A 24,763-nucleotide genomic window follows, 5' to 3' on the forward strand; every position below is an offset into this window, starting at 1 on the left:
GTGTCTCCCTCTCTCTCTGCCCCTCCCCCGTTCATGCTCTGTCTCTCTCTGTCCCCAAAATAAATAAAAGTTGAAAAAAAAAATTTAAATAATTCCAATTTCATAAAATGTCTCCTACTACTTTAAGTGTCTACAAACACTGCATATGCAGATGTTTTATATGTTATTTAGCCTGTCCCAACCATTACAGGCTATTTTAATATTTCAGGATTATAAATAGTGTTTTGGTGAATTGATGTAAGATACCTTTACACACAAACATTTCTCCTATTCCAATAAAGTTTTAGAATTGCTGGTGTCCTATAATCTTTTGAATTTGAATCCGTGGCAGTCATATTCAGAGTATTTTTATTATTTTATACTACCATGTAGAATAGAATTTAGAATGAATGGATTGAATATGGAAGCTCCTGGTGTTGTGCTAGATATCACTGATTACACACGCACATAAACACGAGTTTTGCACACGGAAAACTTTTTAACTGAAATAATCTCATCCTTTGAATTATAATGCCCATTTTACTTCTATTCCAGGGTAGATAGAGGCTCAAATAAGATATATATGTAAAAGTATTTTTGAAGAGTAAAATGCAAAATTTAACATGCAATGTTTTTATAAAACATATACAAGCAGCCATTGCTTAACTATCTGAGAAATATTTGTGATAGTCATTTAACTGATGTGTTTACTTAATAAATACTTACTAAGCACCTAGGTAGATCTGGCCCCATGCTGGATATTTAGAGTATAGTGGTAAGAGGGAAAAGAAAAAAAAAAAAAAAAAAAAAAGACAGTTTGCCCTCTTGAATTTAGAATCAAATTAACCAAGTATCTGATAGTTCAGATTTATAATGCTATAAGCTTTTTATTGGTGAAATTGCCTTTTGTGTGATAGGAAAAACTGATGAGAAACTCTTTAGCTTTTTTTTTTTTCTTTTCTTTTTTTTAAAAAAAATTTTTTTTTTTTCAACGTTTATTTATTTTTGGGACAGAGAGAGACAGAGCTTGAACGGGGGAGGGGCAGAGAGAGAGGGAGTCACAGAATTGGAAACAGGCTCCAGGCTCTGAGCCATCAGCCCAGAGCCCGACGCGGGGCTCGAACTCCCGGACCGCGAGATCGTGACCTGGCTGAAGTCGGACGCTTAACCGACTGCGCCACCCAGGCGCCCCGAAACTCTTTAGCTTTTAATGGATGACAAAAAAATACCTTCATATATCGTGTCCTTGCGATGCCTCTTTAAAGAGAGGGTGTATGGTCACAGATTAGAGAATGCTGAAAATACAAATCTTAGATCAAAGTGGTATTTTTTTATTTTAAAAGTTCTTATTGTGCATTTAATATTGTACTGGCAAAATGATTGATATTGTTTCCTAACTTTGAGTTAGGATTCAACTTTGAGTTGAATTCTACATAGTCATTGTGCTTTAAATGAGCAGGTTTAAAATTTGAATATAGCTTGGACAATTATTTCAGAGAAAGCTTATTATCATCCCTTTCCCATTTGTTTTTTAATCTGTGTTGTTTGAATTTACATGACTTGTTTTTTAAAATTTATTTATATTCAAGTTAGTTAGCACACAGTATACAGTCTTGGTCTCCAGAGTAGATCCCAGGATTCATCACTTCCATGTAACACCCAGTGCTCTTCCCAACAAGTGCCCTCCTCAATGCCCATCACCCATTTAACCTATCCTCCCCACCTCCCTCTAGCAGCCCTCAGTTTGTTCTTTGTGTTTGAGTCTCTTATGGTTTGCCTCACTCTCTGTTTTTATCTTGTTTCTCCTTCCCTTCCCCTATGTTCATCTGTTGTGTTTCTCAAATTCCACATATGAGTGAAATTATATGATATTTTTCTTTCTGTGTTAGACTTATTTCACTTAGCATAACACATTCTAGCTTGATCCATGTTGTTGCAAATGACAAGATTCATTCTTCTGTATCTCTAAGTAATATCTCGTTGTGTATGTGTGTATATATATATATATATACACATATATATATATATATATAGAGAGAGAGAGAGAGAGAGAGAGGGCACCACTTCTTTATTCATTGACCAGTCTATGGACATTTGGGCTCTTTTAATAATTTGGCTATTGTTGATGGCACTGCTATAAACATTGGGATGCATGTGCCCTTTCTAATCAGCATGACTCATTAAGGCCACCTAAGAAGTTAAAAAATTAGGGTGATCCAGGAATAATTTGGGAATTTGACATTCCTGAGCCTTTGGCCTTCTCTTCTCAGGAGGAACTTTTCCAGAAGATTTTTCAATATTATTTACAATAAAACCCAAAAAAGGAATTCAGTCTTTCCTTTTATCTATATATAACGAGCATGGTATTCAGCAAGTCGGTGTTGAGGTTGGGAGATCACCTGTTTTCCTGTTTGAAGACCACACTGGAAAACCTGCCCCTGAAGACTATCCCCTCTTCAGAACCGTTAACATCGCTGACGGGAAGTAAGTAACATAATAATTCAATGTTTTCACCACGTTGAAAGCAATTATCTCATTTAACCATTCAACAAATATTCATAAAGTATGAAGCAGTTTTTTCTAGAGATTAGAGATACGGCAATGAACAAAACAATAAAATACCTAATTGCACATAGTTTCTTTTAGTCTGGGTAGACAACGAGGAAGATAGGAGATGGTGGTGGAGGGTGCAATTTTAAGGATTGAGATCAGGGAAAATCTCACTAAGAAGGTGACTGGTGAAGAATCTGGGGTGCATGCCTTGCTAATAGTATATACTATTATATACTAACTAATAGTATACTAACTAATTATACTAACTAATAGTATATACTATTCCAGGAGGAGGGGAAGCAAATACACAGCCTCTGATTCCAAGTGTGGCTGATTTGTCTAAGCAATGTCAAGGATACCCACGTGGCAGGAGCAGAGTGGGATGATGAGGATGAGCCATGGGAGGCCAAATGGTATAACGCTTTGTCGATGGGTCTAACACTTTGGGTTCTATCTTGAGTGACGTGGGAAGTCACCGTAGACTTTTTGAGCAGAGGAATGACCTGACTTGACTTGCCTTTTATTCAAGCATGTTAATATTGACAATCATAAGAAGTTTTCATAATGCTTGATATGGGGTATGTACTGTTTGAAGCAATTTATATGCAGTCAACTCATTTAATTTTCACAACTCTTTGAAGAAAATAATGTTAATAAACCCATTTTACAGAATAGGGGACCGAGGCACAGAAAGTGTAAGTAACTTGCCTGAGATCATATATTTTCAAAGTGGCAGAGGTAGTTAGACTCGATAGTAACCATCATACTCTTCTGAAAATCATCCTGAATTCTGAATTCTGCATTGTGAGCATTGCCTTTCACTTAGGGAACAGCTAAATACAAATAAATGTTTGCTAAATTTACTTGGCATTTTATTGCTGAATCTAGGCTTCTAAAATTAGCCTGATCTGAAATATGACATTTAGTCATAAATGTAGGAAGGAAATGGCCATGCAGATGAAAAAAAAATCCACGCTCAATGTATCTTTGTCAGGACCATGGAGAAAACTTCATCTTAGTGGCAGGAAAAACTAGGCTTTTATGAGCAATTTAAATACTATCCTTAATAATGAATATGAAAAGTGATGCTATGACAATAAATCAGGGTAAGGAATTTAAGGGGATGCTGTTTTCAATAAAGCATCTCTTTGATATTGTTGCACTGAGCAAAGGCATGTTGAAAGTGAAGGAGTGAGCCATGTGGGGATAGGGAGGAACAGCACTTCTGGCTGAGTGAAGAACATGTGCAAAGGACCGCAAAGAGGCAGCAATGTGGCTGGAGTGTAGGGAGCGAGAAAGCAAAAGTTGGGCGTGAGGTCGGCGGGCCAGAGGACACTCCTGTGAGACAGAGTAAGGACTTCAGCTTTACTGGGAATAATACCTTGTTTTTAGCAAGGAGACTTTATCTGACTTGTGTTTTAAAATGGTCACTACACAGTTGCATGAGAGTGGAAGCAGAGACCATTAAGGAGTCTAGATGAGAGAGCTTCCAGATTGGGTAGTTGAGACACACTGGATTCTGTATATACACTGAGTAAAAGATTTTCTGATGATGTGAATGTACTGTGTACAAAAAAGAGAATAATTAAGAATGGTTTCATATTTTGATAATTATATATGATACCATGATTATGACATATCGTTATTATCAGAGCTGAAATTAATCAACAATAAGGTCAAGTTTAGAGTCCTAATCAACTTTTAACAATTGAATTCATTTTTATTTTCTGTTAATGAAAAGCACATACTTACAATAGTGGAGATGGTTTAAGTTAAGACACAGGCTTCTTGGCAGAAATATGTGTAAATTTTACTCTCACAGTATTAAGTGGCTCCAAAATAAATCTTTGCTTGATTCAAACTAAGCAGACGCCTATGCTAGTTGAATGTGCTATGGAAAGACCAAAGATTAAGCGTATATGGAAATATACTTGGTCCTCATCAGTAGCCATGCCAAGTCACATGAAATAGACATTTTAGGAAGGCTCCTGCAACTTTTTAGGTACTTTATTTTATGGATGTAGTCCTAGACACTTCTGCAATATTAATCTAGCGTTTTTCATTTGGAAAAAAATATATAAACCAGAGTGGTTTGCAAAATCCAAATGACGTTCACTCAGTGGTTTATGTTAGCACCAGATAGTGTTAATAAAACCCACCATTTTATAGTAAGATTAGGGTATATATGTTTCCACAGAGCTGGCCATGTCTACCCCCTAAGCCTGTCATCGCTGCCCTGAATTAGCTGGAGCAGTAGCTTCAGAGTGAATTGAGACTCTCATTCCACACATGCGTTGACTATGCTTTCTTTCAGTGTTCCCACTTCCTGCCAACCCTGGAAAGAAGGAGAGATATTGTGTCTCAGTTTTGGATCCTGCCCACAGTAGTGATCTATAACTGTCTTGAAATTAAAGTGGAAAAAGAAAACGAAAGCACTTGAAATAAATGTGAATAAAGACAGAGAAGCACATTGTGTTTTACAATTAGAACGTTCAGTTGTTCCAGATGGAGCAGTCATTCAATAAGTAGACGTACCCTTTTACAGTTCATCTCAGGGGATCTCTAGAGCAAAAACAGAACAAAAAAATTAAGTGGAATTCCTTTTGGAAGAAAACATTTACGTACATAGAAACTATTACTTACCTCATGTCCCACCCCTGATCTCTATCACATATACTCATCAGGACATGGTGAGATTAAGCTTTTGTTGCAACAACACAAAGTGTGGCAAAGGATGGGCACTTCCTTATCAGCATAGACAGCCACCCCTGGTGTGCATTTTATACCACTTGTACCCTTTTTAGTATCTAGCACTATTCTGGGTAAACAGTAAGTCGTCACCTGTTAACTGATTAATAAATGAGCCTACTTTTTGTACATTTTCAGCTCACTTTCACAATTTAAAATACATTGTATTTTAAAATGAGTAATGGTGTGGCAACAATATCTTTGAAGCTTACAAAGGAATTGGCTTTTTTAGGTGGCATCGGGTTGCAATTAGCGTGGAGAAGAAGACTGTGACAATGATTGTTGATTGTAAGAAGAAAACCACAAAACCACTTGATAGAAGTGAGAGAGCAATCGTTGACACCAACGGAATCACGGTTTTTGGAACCAGGATTTTGGATGAAGAAGTTTTTGAGGTAAAAATAAATCAAACCTTATTTGAAGCTGAATATTATTAAATCAGATGAATTGAGCTAATAACTGTAACAATCAATATATGCTATAAAGCAAAGTTGAAAACGAAAGGATGACCTACTTTCTTCCCCTGTGGGTATAGTGGTGATGTTTTCTATTGTTCCGTAAGAGAATGAGTACACAATGATGGCTGTAACGACTGGGAAACATTACAGAGATTGGTTGATTTGAACACAGGCATGCTTTTCTCTTGGGAAGGGCAAATGGCTTTACTTTTGGTACTTTGTATTATTTTCCTTGGAGAAAAGAACATTTTCTTTGCTTCCTTCTCTGGGAGATTAATTTAAGGAAATGTACAAGTCAGATATTTTGCTTTTCTCTGTTCTTCTAATGCTTCTAAAGTATAAAATAGAGATCATATTGCAAAAGTTGAACTTAGGTCTTTAAAACCACTTTTTAAATAATGTCAAGGTCATAGTAAAAAGTTTTCTTCCAATTATATTTCACCAATTATGGTAATTACATTCTTTCTTTTAATTCTTCAATCATTGGATCTGGTAATGCATGCTTTAATTTTCATTGAGTCAATTATTAACATAACAAACAGACTGAGTCCTGATCCCACAAAAGGATGCACTCCTGAGACATCATTCAGTACTCTGATCATTGTTTTTATCCAGTTTCTGAGTAATTTATTTTTCAAAGTGTAATAAAGTAAACTTCTGTGATATATAACAGATTAATAGACAAGGTTTACACAGAAGATTTTCTGTATTTGGATATACACACAGACAGTGTGTATGTTCATAGAAAGAACAACATACATTCCGAGTGTCAGTAGAATGATGCATTCCTGTACTTCTATACATAACCTATGGCATAATTTTAAATATAATTAACATTTGTGACACTTTCAGGTTAATTGAGATTCTGTTTGTTTCTGATTTTTCTCTACTTGTAGGTACGTACCTAAGCCTTTGACTCCAAACAAAATGTTTTAACACATTACATCATACTAAATTAAATGATAAACTCATTCAGGCAATATATAATAATATAGTCTCAGATCTTCCAATATCATCTATTGATTGCATACAAATGATAATGACTATTTATTTATTAGATGAATATTATAAACAAATTAACTTAATTTCTAGTCTCGCAAAGTTCTATTTTGAAATTAAACTACCTATGAACATCAGTTTCACAGGCTAAATTTATTTTTGTAATACACACAACCTTATTTCCCAGGAACATAAATGAGTAATACGGACAAAGTATATCAGTGGATGGTTTCATTTCATATATTAGCTTAGTCTATTGTTATACATAGTTACAGAGTCTATGAAACTTAAAGCAATGGAAATTAAGAGTAAATTTTGTTCATCATAAGTGATAAGAATATACACAGAAATACAAAAGAGGGGTGCCTGGGTAGCTCAGTTGGTTAAGCCTTTGACTCTTGATTTCGGCTCAGGTCATGATCTCACATTTTGTGAATTCGAGCTCCACATTGGGCTCTGCGCTGACAGTGCAGAGCCTACTTGGGATTCTCTCTCTCTCCCTCTTCTCTGCCTCTCCCCTGCTCTCTCTCTCTCTCAAATAAAAAAGTAAATAAATTTTAAAAAGTTAAAAGAAAGAAATATAGAAGAGAAAAAATATAAATATGTTATATAAATAAGAATATAAATAAAACATGTATGTTAATACATATCAATTATTAATATTCTCAAAATTTACTGCCCTGAAAGATATTTGTTATATGTACATGTTGATTACGTCTCTTTTTCATACAGCTCTTCCCCTCTTACTCCTAAATCCCCACATACAGACTATACACCCCTTTCTTTGCCATACACTACATTCATACTCACTGGGGTCCAGTTTAGTTTTTGAATTAGGATTTTAGGCTATCAGAATATGTTCTTTTTTTCAAAATAAATAATTGAACCTGATGTTGCATCTTTTAAAATATGTAATAATAGCCTCTGTGTTTCATAAGCTGATTACAGTATCAACTCCTAAAATACATGAAAATGATTTCCATGAAGTATTTCCATATGTTTTCACTACTTCTAACCAAACTACCTCTGGTCAAGAGGGCCTCTAGTAAATTACCAAAGACAGATGTACTAGAAGCAAAGATTATTATATATTCTTTGATTAATTCTTAATTTTCTAATCCATAATCCACAATCTAAATCCTAGAGTAACTCCAGCTGTTTATTTGGAGAAACTGCTAAACTACTAAGAAGAATAATTTTTAAAACACTCATTATTGAATTCTTTAGGCGTGTGATAGTGAGTAGTGAAAATAAGTTTATTATGCAGCTTTGCATCTTGGAGTTTCGTGAAACACTGTGGAGCTTTAAAAAGAATATTTATTTAAAATATCAAATATAAGAAGATGTGGTATATATACATACAATGGAGTATTACTTGCAATCAAAAAGAATGAAGTCTTGCCATTTGCAACTACGTGGATGGAACTAGAGGGTATTATGCTAAGTGAAATTAGTCAGAGAAAGACAAATATCATATGACTTCACTCATATGTGGAATTTAAGATACAAAACAGATGAACATAAGGGAAGGGAAGCAAAAATAATATAAAAACAGGGAGGAAGACAAAACATAAGAGACTCTTAAATATGGAGAACAGAGGGTTACTGGAGGGGTTGTGGGAGGGGGGTTGGGCTAAATGGGTAAGGAGCATTAAGGAATCTACTCCTGAAATCATTGTTGCACTATATGCTAACTAACTTGGATATAAAAAAATAAATTATAAATATAATATATATTTATATGTATATAAAATATATATTATATATAATATAATATGTTTAATATAATTTATAATATAAATATAATATAATATAATATATTTAATATAATTTAATATAATATATATATAAATATAATATAATATAAATTATAAAAATAAAAAAATAAATTATAGAAAGTAAAATAAATTAAATAAAAATAAAATAAATTAAATAAAAATAAAAAAATAAATTATAGAAAGTAAAATAAATTAAAATAAATAAAATATCTAGTATAAAAATATAAAAATAACTTTTATTTCATATGAAGTACAATTAGTTTTGAAAAAGTAAATAAATGCAGATACTTCACTATAAGGTTTATCATTATCACTATATCCAAAGTCATTATACATAAAATTAAACTTTTGTTTCCTAAATTGTGTTATTGTGTGGGTATATAAATTTCAAAAGCAATTTAGTTTTCCCCACTTGAAAAAAGAATATGAAGAAAAGAAGTAATTCAAACACAGATTTTTAAATCAGAATAAAACTTTCTGACTCCTTTTATGAAATTAGTTCGTCTTATCTGAATCTGATGTTAATATATCATTCTCTAAAAATTTACTCAAATACTTTTATTTTCATTTTGTTTTACATTATGGTATCTGTCTATACTTTTGAATCTCTCGCACTGAATGTGTAGAAGTTAAACTAAAACAGTAAGAGATGGGAATGGTACCATGTATGCATATTCTAGTGTTTGATAAACAGTTGTATTGGTGAGATGATATAAAAACATCCGTGAGTTATTATTCTGAAAACTGGAAATGTCATTTCTTTGGAAACAGTATCATTCCAATTTAGATGCAAATTTGTTTATTATATAATTACATCTCTATCATCCCTACATTACCCTACATTTATGGAATGGTACTGGTATGGAAAAAATGCTAAACATGGCCTTACTTGAACTGCAATCCGAAGATACTTAAGAATTCAACATTAAACAGATAAAAGCAAACCCGATTTTTTTAAAGTATGACGAATTAGTTTATATGGAAATGCCAAAATGAATATATAGAGTCATCATTCAGATTATATAATTTCATCATAGTGGAGTGAATATAAAAATTGACTATGGAATCAGAAAAATCTGATTTTGAATCTCACAATAGCTTAATTATATTTCTCTATGTAATTACTTTATGTAAATTTTAATTTCTTATTCTTCAAATGGGAATAGTAATGTAATCTGTCTATAAGTATATATTTTAAAAAATGAGCTCATGTATGTAAAGTACTTAAAATACTAGTATTAATTATGCATGTATATGGTTGTATATTATGTACATATGGGTAACTTAATTATGTATTACTGTGTAGTTTTCTTAATAATAATGTATTAATTACTTATATTTAAAATCATCTTACAACTATGACATGTCAAACATTCTTTTAAGTTTATTTATTTCTTTTGAGAGAAAGCAAGCTTGAGTGGGAAGGGGTAGAGAGAGAGAGGAGGAGAGAGAGAATCTCAAGCAGGCTCTGCACCATCAAGAGTTCGATGTGGGGCTCAAACCCACGAACTGTGAGATGATGACCTGAGCCAGAATCAAGAGTTCAACGCTTAACTGACTGAGCCATTCAGCACCCCAACATGTCAAATATTCTTATACATTTTTGATAGGGGTGAGCAACAGTGATCCATATATCAGTCAAAGGTTTTAAGTGGTCTTTTTGTCTTGTAAATGAAGTACTTGAATAGGTCCTGGATTACTGCTTGTTTACAAGCTGTCCTGCAGGGATTAGATAAATTTTCCCTTCTGAAACAGGTAGCATCTAGGTATAGACCTTAGCAAGCAAAACGTGGTCTGGGTAGATGAATACTTTCAAACAGACATAAAATATCCAGCCAACCCTAATCCACGGCCTTTTGGGGTTTTGTTTTGTTTTGTTTTGTTTGTTTTGTTTTTTCCTAGCTTGATAATACACTTCAAAGATGTGTGGAAAGCTGAATTAGAAAAATAACTACATTGCCTGTATTCACTATCAATAAAATTACTTTTGTAGTCTTTTTTTATTTTTAATTTTTTTAAATGTTTATTTTTGAGAGAGAGAGACAGAGTGCAAGGGGGGACGGAAGGGCCAGAGGCAGAGGGAGACGCAGAATCCAAAGCAGGCTCCAGGCGCTGAGCTGTCAGCACAGAGCCCAACACGTGGCTCCAAGTGATGAACTGTGAGATCGTGACCTGAGCCAAAGTTGGATGCTTAACTGACTGAGCCACCCAGGCGCCCCTACTTTTGTAGTCTTTTAAACAGGAATTTTCTTCACTATATATCAAATTATAGCCATTATAACTCAAGTTTTCAAAGCATTGCTATTTCAATCTTTTTTTCTTTTTTAATGATCAAAGCAGGTTATTACAAGTCTTTTTTTTTTAATAGTCTTCTATTTCTTTTGAAGCAATGAGAAGAATATAATGACAATTTAAGTGGAAAAACTTGTTGATGAAATTTTTCATTTTTTCAAACTTCTCAGAAAAGATTTTAGCATTCAGTTTTCTTGGGAGAAATCAATGAATAATAATTTATATAAGCTACACAATTTCAGTGGTTTTATGAGGCCAGAAAACCTACCTTAAAGTAATAATAGCCATCTCAAATATTCCAGTAAGAATTTGATTACTGCTTTATGATGCCTGAGTATCTTTTTACTACATATATTTTCCAATATATATGCTTTTTAAAAACTTATGTCGGGGGGTGTCTGGGTGGCTCAGTCAGTTAAGTGTACTACTCTTGATTTCTGAGTTCAAGCCCAGCATCAGGCTTTGTGCTGACAGCGTGGGGCCTGCTTGGGATTCTCTGAATCCCTCTCTCTCTCTGACTCTCTCAAAAATAAGCAAACATTAAAAAAAAACCCAAAATTAAATTAAGTTTCATTAAAAAAATTACGTTGGTAGACATGGTTTTCCTATAGAGTGACATAACAGGATGAGGTAGCTTTCTTATTTGTCTACCTTTCCCAGTATATATACATTTAGCTCATTGCATCTGAGATTTTTAAACTCTATTTATTGAGATATAACTGAAGTAGAATCAACCGCAAATATTAAAAGTGTACATTTGATCATGGTCTACATTTACACCTCCCATGAAACCATCATAATCAAGAAAATAAACATGGCCATCACACCCAAAAGTTTCCTCCTGCACTTTTATAATCTATCTCTTCTCCTCCCCTAACCCCAGGCAATCACTAATTTGCTTTTTTATCGCTATAGCTTTTTTATTTTTCTGACATTTTCATAAACAGAATGATACTGAGTATACTGTCTTTAGCTTGGCTTTTATCACTCAGCATAATGTCTTGGAGGCTTATCCATGTATCATATATTTCATTTTTTTTTTGCCTTTTTAAAAATTGCTGAGCAGTATTACAGTGTATGAATAAACCACAGTTTGTTCATGCATTCATCCTGTTGGTGGGCATTTGGATCATTTCCCGATTTTGGCTTCTACATATAAAGCTGCCATGAACATTCATGTACAAATTTTGTGTGGGCATTTTTTTTTGTCTTTAAAAAAAATTTTTTTTGGGGGGGGGGCCCTGGGTGGCGCAGTCGTTAAGCGTCCGACTTCAGCCAGGTCACGATCTCGCGGTCCGGGAGTTCGAGCCCCGCGCCGGGCTCTGGGCTGATGGCTCGGAGCCTGGAGCCTGTTTCCGATTCTGTGTCTCCCTCTGTCTCTGCCCCTCCCCCGTTCATGCTCTGTCTCTCTCTGTCCCAAAAAAATAAATAAACGTTGAAAAAAAAATTACAAAAAAATTTTAATGTTTATTTCTGAGACAGAGAGAGAGAGAGAGAGACAGAGCATGAGTGGGGGAGGGGCAGAGAGAAAGGGAGACACAGAATCCAAAGCAGGCTCCAGGCTCTGAGCTGTCAGCACAGAGCCCGACTGGAGCCTCGAACTCACAGACCACAAGATCAGGACCTGAGCTGAAGTTGGTCGCTCAACCGACTGAGCCACCCAGGCGCCCCTGTTTGCCTAACTTGAATACCTAGAAATGGAATTCTGGGTTATTTGGTAGGTGCATATTTACTTTTCAAAAACCAAAGAAAGTGTTGAACTGCATTTCAAAGTGTCATTAATCATTTTACATTCCCTCCCACAGTGAATGAAAGTTCCAGTTGTTCTGTATCCTTGCCAACCTTTGATATGGTTATTCTTTTAGATTTTAGCCATTCCCAGTGGTTGTGTAGTAGTATTCATTGTGGTATTAATTTATATTTCCCCTATAACTGATAATGTGAAGCATTTTTTAGGTTTTCATTGGCAATTTCTGCATCTTTGTGAAGTGTCTTTTGCCCAGTAAAAAGTGCTGCTATATTTTGATTATGGACTGTTATTTATTTTTTTATAAACCCTTAATAGTTTGTTTGATAGAGATTTGCAAATACTTTTCTAGCATATGTCTTACCTTTTTATTTCATTAATAGTGCGTTTTAATTTAAAGAGTGAATGCTTTTCATTTTTATAAAGTTTAATTTGTCAATTTTGTGGTTATGTTTTACATGTTTTGTGTTCTAAGAGATCTTTAAATTTTTTTTAATGTTTATTATTTGTGAGAGAGAGAGAGAGAGAGAGAGAGAGAGAGAGAGAACGAGCAGGGGAGGGGCAGAGAAAGAGGGAGACCCAGAATCTGAAGCAGGCTCCAGGCTCTGAATTGTCACCACAGAGCCCAACGCGGGGGCTTGAACTCACAGACCGCAAGATCATGACCTGAGCTGAAGTCTGCTGCTTAACAGACTGAGCCACCCAGGTGCCCTATTCTAAGAGATCTTTATCTACAGCAAGATAATGAGAATTTTCTCCTGCTATCAAACATACTGTAGTGTTAGGTTTTACACAAAAGTCATGCCTCATTCTGAGTTAATATTTGTGTATGATGTGAGGTAAAGGCCAATGTTGATTGTAGACAAGGATATCCAGTTCATCCTTTATAAAAAATACTTTCCTTTGATTCATTGGATTGCCTTGGCTTCTATGTCAGAAATCATATGTAGTAATACATATGAGTAGATTTATTACTGAACTATTTATTATCCTATTCCATTGATTTGTCTATCTTTTCACTAACGCCAAACTATCTTAATTACTATAGTTTGATATAAAGTTTTGATATTAGGTGAGGTAACTGCTCTTACTTTTTATCCTTTGTGCGTGTTGCTTTAGTAGTTTTAGGTTATTTACATTCTATATAAATTTTGGAATAAGCTTATTGAATTCTAAAATAAAATTGGGTTTTTAGTTAAATAAAATTTGGTTTTAATTGGAATTTCATTTAAGCTATAGATCAAAATGAAGAGAATCAAACTAACAAACATTAAGTTTTCCATTTCCTGAATATGGTATAATTTTCCATTTATCTTGTTCTTCTTTAATTCCTCTCACAATGTTTTCTAGTTTTCAGTGTAGAGGTCTGTTTTCCCCTGAAAATAAACATGATATGATCTCATTCTATGTAGATTTGTTGACAATTATTTTATGACCCAGCATGTAGTCTATCTTGGCAAATAGAGCACATGCCCTTAAAAAGAAAGTGTGTCCTGAAACTTTTGGATTGAGTGTTTTATACTTGTAATAGATATTTTAAAGTCTATAAAGATTTTTCACATCTGGGTTATATGAGTTGGCATATATTATCTGAGTTGGAATAATGGAAATTATTCATTAATACACTTTGTTTTTTAGAGTTGTTATAGGTTCAGAGCAAAACTGACCAGAACTTAGAGGGTTTCCGTATATCCTTGTGCATGTGCATGAGTGTGCACACACATGCATACCCAGCCTCTTCTACTATTAACATCCCCACCAAACCAATACATTTGTTGCTATGTGTGAACCTGCACCGACATATCATTATCAACCAAAGTCAATAGTTTATATTAGGGATCACCCTTGGTGTTGTACATTCTATAGATCTTGGCTAATGTATCATGACATATATTCACCAATGCAGTATCTTATGAAATATTTTCATGCCTCCCAAATTTTCTGTGCTCTCCCTATTCATCCCTCCTTCTCTTCTAAATCCTGACAAACACTAATCTTTTTAAAGTTTCCATAGTTTTGCCTTTTCCAAAATGTCATAAAGATGGAATCATACAGTTGTAGTCTTTTCAGGTTGACTTCTTTCACTTAATAGTATGCATTTATGTTTCCTCCATATACTTCATGGCGTGATAGCTCATTTCTTTTTAGTGCTCAGTAGTATTCTGTTGTCTGAATGTTACACAATTTATTTATCCATTCATCTACTGAAGCATATCTTGGTTGCTTTCAAGTTTTTGATAATTATGAATAAAGCTTCTATAAACATGTATATGCAGTTTTTTGTGCAGACATGGTTTTCAACTCCATTGGGTAAATGTCAAAAAGTATGATTGCTGATACAGTAAGAATATGTTTACTTTTGTAAACAACTGCCACACTGTCTTCCAGAAGAGCTATGCCATTTTGCATTCCCAGCAGCAGTGAATGAAAATTCCTGTTGTTCAACATTTGGATATTGGCCATTAAAATAGGCATGAAGAGGCTCCTGAGTGGCTTAGTTGGTTAAGCATCTGACTTCAGCTCAGGTCATAATATCGTGGTTCATGAGTTTGAGCCCTGCAGTGGGCTCTGTTAATAGCTCAGAGCCTGGAGCCTGCGTTAGTTTCTGTGTCTCTCTGCCCTTCCCCTGCTCATACTCTGTCTCTCTAAATTGAATAAACATTTAAAAATTTTTTTAAAAAATGCATGTGGTAATATGTCATTGTTTTAGTCTACATTTCCCTGATGACATGTTGAACATCTTTTCATATGCTTACATGTTGAACATCTTTTCATATGCTTACATGTAATCTGTGTGTCTTGTTTGGTAAGTTGTCTGTTAAGGTCTTCTTCCCATTATTTATTTATTTATTTATTTTAGTTTTGTTTTGTTTTTTACAAATATAAAGGAAATTTATTTCTTTACAGAAAATGAGATTATTCATATTCATTGTTCTGCAACTTGCTTTTATCACTTAATAAAATATCATGGATAGTAGTGTAAACTTTTTTTTAATGTTTTATTTTTTATTTTTTAAAATTTACATCCAAATTAGTTAGCATATAGTGCAACAATGATTTCAGGAGTAGATTCCTTAGTGCTCCTTACACATTTAGCCCATTCCCCCCGCCCCGGCCCCTCCAGTAACCCTCAGTTTGTTCTCCATATTTATGAGTTTCTTCTGTTTTGTCCCTCTCCCTGTTTTTATATCATTTTTGTTTCCCTTCCCTATGTTCATCTGTTGTGTCTCTTAAAGTCCTCATATGAGTGAAGTCATATGATTTTTGTCTTTCTGTGACTGACTAATTTCCCTTAGCATAATACCCTCCAGTTCCATCCACGTAGTTGCAAATGGCAAATTTCATTCTTTTTGATTGCCAAGTAATACTCCATTGTATATATATACCACAAGTTCTTTATCCATTCATCCATCGATGGATATTTGGGCTCTTTCCATACTTTGGCTATTGTTGATATGCTGCTATAAAAATGAGGGTGCATGTGTCCCTTTGAAACAGCACACCTGTATCCCTTGGATAAATGCCTAGTAGTACCATTGCTGGGTTGTAGGGTAGTTCTATTTTTAGTTTTTTGAGGAACCTCCGTACTGTTTTCCAGAGTGGCTGCACCAGCTTGCATTCCCACCAACAATGCAAAAGAGATCCTCTTTCTCTGCATCCTTGCCAACATCTGTTGTTGCCTGAGTTGTTCATGTTAGTCATTCTGACAGGTGTAAGGTGGTATCTCATTGTGGTTTTGATTTGTATTTGCCTGATGATGAGTGATGTTGAGCATTATTTCATGTGTCAGATGGCAATCTTCTTTGGAGAAGTGTCTATTCATGTCTTTTGCCCATTTCTTCACTGGATTTTTTGTTTTTTGGATGTCGAGTTTGATAGGTTCTTTATAGATTTTGGATACTAACCCTTTATCTGATATGTCATTTGTAAATATCTTCTCCCATTTTGTTGGTGGCCTTTTAGTTTTGCTGATTGTTTCCTTTGCTGTGCAGAAGCTTTTTATTTTGTTGAGGTCCCAGTAGTTCATTTTTGCTTTTGTTTCCCTTGCCTACGGAGATGTGTTGAGTAAGAAGTTGCTACGGCCAAGGTCAAAGAAGTTTTTGCCTGCTTTCTCCTTGAGGATTTTGATGACTTCCTGTCTTACATTGAGGTCTTTCATCCATTTTGAGTTTATTTTTGTGTACAATGTAAGAAAGTGGTCCAGGTTCATTCTTCTGCATGTCGCTGTCCAGTTTTCCCAGCACCACTTGCTGAAGAGACTGTCTTTATTCCATTGGATATTCTTTCCTGCTTTGTCCAAGATTAGTTGGCCATATGTTTGTGGGTCCATTTCTGGGTTCTCTACTCTGTTCCATTGATCTGAGTGTTCTTGTGCCAGTACCATACTGTTTTGATTACAGCTTTCTAGTACAGCTTGAAGTCTGGGATTGTGATGCCTCCTGCTTTGGTTTTCTTTTTCAAGATTGCTTTGGCTATTTGGATATTTTCTGGTTCCACACAAATTTTAGGATTATTTGTTCTAGCTCAGTGAAGAATGCTGGTATTATTTTGATAGGGATTGCATTGAATATGTAGATTGCTTTGGGTAGTATCAACATTTTAACAATATTTGTTATTCCTATCCAGGAGCATGGAATCTTTTCCCATTTTTTTGTGTCTTCTTCAATTTCTTTCATAAGCTGTCTATAGTTTCCAACATACAGATTTTCCACCTCTTTGGTTAGATTTATTCCTAGGTATTTTATGGTTATTTTGTGCAACTGTAAATGTGATCGATTCCTTGATTTCTCTTTCTGTTGCTTCATTGTTGGTGTATAGGAATGCAACCGATTTCTGTGCATTGATTTTATATCCTGAAACATTACTGAATTCATGAATCAATTCTAGCCATTTTTTGTGGAATCTTTTGGGTTTTCCATATAGAGTATCATGTCATCTGAGAAGAGTGAAAATTTGACCTCCTCCTGGCCGATTTGGATGCCTTTTATTTCTTTGTGTTGTCTGATTGCAAAGGCTAAGACTTCCAATACTATGTTGAATAACAGCGGCCAGAGTGGACATTCCTGACTTGTTCCTGACCTTAGGGGGAAAGCTGTCAGTTTTTCCCCATTAAGGATGATATTAGTGTTGGGTCATTCATATATGACTTTCATGATCTCAAGGTATGTTCCTTCATTCCTCTTTTCTTGAGGGTTTTTCTCAAGAAAGGATGCTGTATTTTGTCAAATGCTTTCTCTGCATCTATTGAGAGGATCCTATGGTTCTTGTCCTTTCTTTTATTGATGTGATGAATCACGCTAATTGTTTTGTGGATATTGAACCATCCCTGCATCCCAGGTATAAATCCCACTTGGTCGTGGAGAATAAGATTTTTTAATCTATTGTTGGAGCTGGTTGGCTAATATCTTGTTGAGGATTTTTGCTTCCATGTTCATCAGGGAAATTGGTCTATAGTTCTCCTTTTTAGTAGGGTCTGTGTCTAGTTTTGGAATCAAGGTAATGCTGGCTTCATAGAAAGAGTTTGGAAGTTTTCCTTCCATTTCTATTTTTTGGAACACCTTCAAGAGAATAGGTGTTAACTCTTCCTTAAATGTCTTTTGGAATTCCCCTGGAAAGCCATCTCGCCCTGGACTCTTGTTTTTTGGGAGTTTTTTGATTACTAATTCGATTTCCTTACTGGTTATTGGTCTGTTCAAATTTTGTGTTTCTTCCTGTTTTAGTTTTGGTAGTGTATATGTTTCTAGGAATTTGTCCATTTCTTCCAGATTGCCCATTTTATTGGCATATAATTACTCATAATAGTCTTTATTATTGTTTGTATTTCTGCTGTGTTGGTTGTGATTTCTCTTCTTTCATTCTTGATTTTACTTATTTGGGTGCTTTCCTTTTTCTTTTTGATCAGACTGGCTAATGGTTTATCAATTTTGTTAATTCTTTCAAAGAACCAGCTTCTGGCTTCATTGCTCTATTCTACTGTTTTTTGTTTTGTTTTTTTTTTTTTTTTTTTTTTTTGGCTTTGATGGCATTAATTTCTGCTCTAATCTTTATTATGTCCTGTCTTCTGCTGGGTTTGGATTTTATTTGCTGTTCTTTTTCCAGCTCTTTAAGGTGTAAGGTTAGGTTGTGTATCTGAGCTCTATCTTCCTTTTTTAGGAAGGCCTGGATTGCTATATACTTTCCTCTTATGACTGCCTTTGCTGCATCCCTGAAGTTTTGGGTTGTGGTGTTATCATTTTCATTGACTTCCATGTACCTTTTAAATTCCTCTTTAACTGCTTAGTTAGTCCATTCATTCTTTAGTAGGATGTTCTTCAGTCTCCAATTATTTGTTACCTTTCCAAATTTTTTCTGTGGTTGATTTTAAGTTTCATAGTGTTGTGGTCTGAAAATATGCATGGTATGATCTCGATCTTTTTGTACTTACTGTGGGCTAATTTGTGTCCCAGTATGTGCTCTGTTGTGGAGAATGTTCCATGTGCACTGGAGAAGAATGTATATTCTGCTGCTTTGGGATGAAATGTTCTGAATATATCTGTTAAGTCCATCTGGTCCAGTGTGTCATTCAAAGCCATTGTTTCTTTGATGATTTTTTGTTTAGGTGATCTGTCCATTTCTGTGAGTGGGGTATTGAAGTCTCCTACTATGATGATATTACTATTGATGGATTTCTTTTTGTTTGTGATTAACTGATTTATATATTTGGGTTTTGCCACATTTGGCGTGTAAATGTTTATAATTGTTAGGTCTTCTTGGTGGATAGACCCCTTGATTATGATATAATGCCCTTCTGCATCTCTCGATACAGTCTTTATTTTAAAGTCTAGATTGTCTGATATAAGTATGGCTACTCCGGCTTTCTTTTCTTGACCATTAGCATGATGGATGGTTCTCCATCCCCTTATTTTCAATCTGCAGGTGTCTTTAGGTCTAAAGTGGGTCTCTTGTAAACAGTATATAGATGGATTTTATTTTCTTATCCATTCTGTTACCCTATGTCTTTTGATTGGAGTATTGAGTCCATTGATGTTTAGAGTACTGAAAGATACGAATTTATTGCCATTATGATGCTTGTAGAGTTGGAGTTTCTGGTGGTGTTCTCTGGTCCTTTCTAGTCTTTGTTGCTTTTGGTATTTGTATATATATACACACATATATATATACATATATATACACACATATATACATACATATATATACATGTATATGTGTGTGTACATATATATACATATATACACATATATATACATATATACACACACACACATATATACACACATATATACATGTATATATGTGTGTATATATATGTTTGTATATATGCATATATATATGTTTGTATATATGTATGTATGTGTGTGTATATATGTATATGTTTGTATATGTGTGTGTGTGTATATATATATATATATATATATATATATATGTATATGTATATCCCCCTTAAAATTTTTGCGGGTCTGGTTTAGTGGTCACAAAATCCTTTAATTTTTGCTTGTCTGGGAAACTTTTTATCTCTCCTTTATTTTGCATGACATCCTTGTTGGATAAACAATTCTTGGCTGCACATTTTTCTGATTCAGCACATCGAATACATCCTTCCACTCCTCTGGCCTGCCAAATTTCTGTGGCTAAGTCTGCTGCAAACCTGATCTGTCTTCTCTTGTAGGTTAGGGCCTTTTTTTCCCCTTGTTGCTTTCATGATTCTCTCCTTGCCTGAGTATTTTGTGAATTGGACTATGATATACCTTGTTGATGGCCGGTTTTTGTTCAATCTAATGGGGGTCCTCTGTGCTTCCTGGACTTTGATGTCTGTGTCTTTCCCCAGGTTAAGAATGTTTTCTGCTATGATTTGCTCACATAACCCTTCTACCCCTATTTCTCTCTCTTCCTCTCCTGGGACCCCTGTGATTCTGATGTTCCTTTTTAATGAGTCACGGATTTCTCTTATTCTTAAATCGTGCTCTTTTGCCTTCATCTCCCTCTTGTTTTCTGCTTCATTATTCTCTATAAGTTTGTCCTCTATATCACTGATTCTCTGTTCTGCCTCATCCATCCTTGCTGCCGCTGCATCCATCCATGATTGCAGCTCAGTTACAGCATTTTTAACTTCATTCTGGCTATTTTTTACTTCTTGTATCTCTGCAGAAAGGGATTCTAATCTATTTTTGACTCCAGCTAGTATTCTTATTATCATGATTCTAAATTCTGGTTCAGACATCTTGCTTGTATCTGTGGTGGTTAAATCCCTGGCTGCCGTTTCTTTGTGCTCGTTCTTTTGGGGTGAATTCCTTCGTTTTGTCATTTTGAAGGGAAAAAAGGAATAAATGAGGTAGAAAAATTAAAATTAAAAAAATTAAATTAAAAAAAACATTGAAATTGAAAAATTAAACACACACACACACACACACACACCCCTAATAAATGATGCTTGACCTAGGTGTGTTTTGGTCTGGGTTTTAAAAATGGTTTAACAGAGGAAAAAAAGGGGGGAAAAAAAGGAAATCATTTGAGAATTTGAAAAAATGAATACACTCAAGTATGTTAAAATGAAATGATGGGAGTAAAATAGGATGTGAAAGAATTTACACAAAACAAAGAATATAGTAGAAAAATTAAAGAAAAATATTTTTAGTAAAAATTAAAAATAAAAATGATTTTTTTCTCTTTATTGAAGAAAAAGAAAAGAAACTAAAAAGAAAAAAAGAAATCTGTTGAAAATTGAAAGAGTGAATACACTGTAGTAGAACAAAATAAAATAATGGGAGTAAAATAGAATTTGAAAAAATTTACATCAAAGCAAAACATATAGTAAAATATTAAAGAAAAGTATTTTTAATAGAAATTGAAAGTAAAAATGAAGTTTTTTTTCTTTCTGCATTAAAATAAAAGAAATGAGAAAGAGAAAAAAGAACAAAAAAGTTAATCATTTGAAAATTTAAAAAGGTAAATACACTGAAGTAGACTAAATAAAATGATGGAAGTAAGGTAGAATTTTTAAAAAATTTACACAAAAGTAAATATAGTACTTTTATAGTACTATAAAATATAGTAAAAAAAACTATAAAAATATAGTAAAAAAATCAAAAATATATGTAATAAAAATTGAAAATAAAAATGAATTTTTTCTGTTTCTGTATTCCAGAAAAAGTAGTGCAAAAGAAAAAAGAAAGAAAATTGAATAGATGGACCTGCCTACCGATTGAAATAGGACTGAAATTACTTCGTTTTCCCCTAGAAATCAGGCTATATAGCACATTATAGTCTATAAACTAAGTAGGCGGTGAGGTTTGTGTTCTTGAAGAGCAAGGTTGGCCCAGTTGGACAGGGCTCAGTGTAATGGCTCCATTCTCCACTAGATGGCGCTGCCATCCTACTGGGGTGGATTGTTGCCATGCTAGTAGTGCGTATGCACATGCGTGGCAGCGATGAAAATGACATCACCCAGGTACCCAGTCATTAGTATCAAACTATGTTCTCCCCGATCAGCAATCGTGCACCCGTGTCTTCAGCTTTCGTCCACTCTCTGCTTCTTCACTGTCTGTGACAAAGCCCCAGGCAGTACCTCTCTCCCTAGTTTTGTCTCAGATGCGGCTGTTTTCCCCGGCCCCTTACTTCTGAAGGACTGCGTCTTTGACCCGTTCCGCCCCTCTGTGGGAGGGTCTCACCAAGCAATGGCTGAATGTTGGCTGCACCCAGGAACGCTTGTTGGTCCCTGGTGCTGCCGGTGCCCGAGTCAGTGGCCAGGTGCCAGCCCGCCCCAGAAAAAGTTCGCGAGATAGTGTAGCAGCAGCGTTTCAGGGGCTATGGAAAATCACAACACACATCTGGCACCAGGCCTCACCCTTAAGGATCTTGTTCCAACACCAGAGAATGTGGCTGTTTTCTGGGATCTGCTGGGACCAGGTGGCTTCGACAGTCTCTACCAAATGTCCTTCCAGTAGTGGAACTGCTTTTTCCCCGTGTGGCCCGAGAACCTCCCGGACCCCACTGTGTTCCTGGGGATTGGCCATTCTCACCAGAGCACCTCCAGGTATCGAGCTGTGGAGTTGCAGAGTTTGCATTCCCCTTGTTTACAATCTTAATGGAATTTAAATCCTCTTCTTTCTCCTTTCTCCCTTTGTAGTTTAGTCCCTGCGGCTGTTTCCAATTTTCCACTTTCTCTCCAGCTGCTTTTGGGGAGGAGTGCTTTTCCCGTATTTCCCCGCCCCCCAGTGTCCGTGTTCTCTCCGCCTACAAAAGCAGCTCCATGCCTGCCTCCAGCTTCTCTCCCCAAGTTCACCTCTCCGTGCCACGTAACTGCTGAATTCTGTGGTTCAGGTTGTGCAGATTGTTGTGTTAATCCTCCAATCAGTGTTCTAGGTGTGTAGGATGGTTTAGTGTTGGTCTGGCTGTATTTCATGGATGCGAAACACACAAAAAACTTCCATGCTGTTCTGCCATCTTGGTTCCTCCCTCTTCCCATTTTTAAAAATCAGGTTGCTCTTTTTCTTATTGTTAAGTTTTACATTTGCGTGTGTGTGTGTGTGTATGTGCATTTTGTATAATGGTACTTTATCAGATGTGTCTTTTGAAAATACTTTCTGTCATTCTGACTTCTCATTCTCTTGATATTGTCTCTCACAGAGGTGAAGTTTTTAATTTTAATGAAGTCCAGCTTATCAGTTATTTTTCATGAATCCTGCCTTTGATGTTATATCTAAAAAGGGTTCATTGTACCCAAATTCACAAAGAATTTTCTTCTGTATTATCTTCTAGAAGTTTCGGTTTTGCATTTTACATTTATATCATTGATCCATTCTGAGTTAATTTTTATGAAGGGTATGGGGTTTGTGTTTAGATTCACTTTTTACACGTGGGTTGTCTGGTTTTCCTAGAACCATTTGTTGAATAGACTAGCTTTGCCTCATTGTATTGCCTGACTTCTTTGTCAGAGATCAGTTAACTCTACTTATGAGGGTCTCTTTCTTTTCCCTTGACATATTTGGTTATTTTCAACAATACCACACTGTCATCTTAATTATTGTCACTTCATAATAAGTCTTGAAGTAAAGTAATATTAGTTCTCCAACTTTGGTCAATACTCATTCAATATTGAATTCTCTATTTTGGGTCTTTTGTCTCTTGTTATAAACTTTAGAATCAGTTTGACAATATACATGACATAGTCCTGGGATTTTGACTGAGAGTGTTCAATCTGTATATCAATTTGGGAGAACTAACATCTTGACAATTCTGATTTTCTTATCCATGAATATAGAATATCTCTCAGGTATTTAGTTTTTCTTTGATATCTTTCATCAGAGTTTTTCCATTTTTCTCATGTAGATTTTAGACATATTTTGTTAGGTTTAACCTAAATATTTCATTTTTTAAGTGTTAATACAATGGTATTACATTTTTAATTTCAAATTCACTAGTTAATTGGTTGTATATAGGAAAGTAATTGACTTCTGTATATTAACCTTATATCCTGTAATCTTGCTCTAATTACTGAATAGTTCCAGGAGTTTGTGTGTTTATTTTGGATTTTCTATGTAGACAATCATGTCATCTGTGAACAAAGATAGTTTTATTGTATCTTTTTTTTCCTTTCTTTCCTTTCCTTTATTTGTATCTTTTATTTTCCTTTCTTGTTTTATTGTATTAGCTAGGACTTCCAGTACGGTATTGAAAAGCAGTGGTGAGAGGGGACATCCTTGCCTTGTTACTGATTTTAGTGGGAAAGCTTCAAGTCTTACCAGTAAGTATGATGTTAGTTTTAGGTTTTTCATGGATTTTAAAAAATCAAATTGAATTAGTTTCCCTCTATTTCCAGTTTTCTGGGAGTTTTTTGTCATGAATAGATGTTTGATTTTGCCAAATGCCTTTTCCTCATCTATTGCTATGATCATGTGGTTTTTCTTTTTTGGCCTATTAATGTGATTACAGTAACTTATTTTCAAATGGAGAACCAGCCTTATGTACCTGGGATAAATTTCATTTGATCATGGTGTATAGTTCTTTTCATATATTGTTGGTTTATAAATTATCGATTTGCTGATATTTTGCTGAGGATTTTTGCATCCGTGTTTATGAGAGACTTTGGTCTGTAGTTTTCTTGTAATGTCTTTGTCTGACTTTGGTTTAGGAAATACTGTCCTCATACACTGAGATAGAAGTATTCCCTCTGTTTCTGTTTTCTGAAAGAGAATGTAGAAGATTGGTATAAT

The 24,763-nt window shown here is 34.8% G+C and overlaps 1 protein-coding gene across 1 annotated transcript in view; it reads left to right on the forward strand.

The window, feature by feature from the left end:
• The first annotated feature begins 2,339 nt into the window (after nt 1-2,339).
• COL11A1 (collagen type XI alpha 1 chain) overlaps nt 2,340-24,763 on the forward strand; it is a 182,563-nt gene continuing 160,139 nt past the window's right edge. The window contains exons 1-4 of the mRNA XM_047868859.1: nt 2,340-2,463; nt 5,488-5,675; nt 21,697-21,701; nt 22,422-22,584. Coding sequence (XP_047724815.1) covers nt 2,340-2,463; nt 5,488-5,675; nt 21,697-21,701; nt 22,422-22,584 — 480 coding nt within the window. The remainder of the gene's footprint in view (nt 2,464-5,487; nt 5,676-21,696; nt 21,702-22,421; nt 22,585-24,763) is intronic.

This window comes from Prionailurus viverrinus, chromosome C1, assembly GCF_022837055.1.
Source record: "Prionailurus viverrinus isolate Anna chromosome C1, UM_Priviv_1.0, whole genome shotgun sequence".
In the NCBI taxonomy this organism is placed as follows: Eukaryota; Metazoa; Chordata; class Mammalia; order Carnivora; family Felidae; genus Prionailurus; species Prionailurus viverrinus.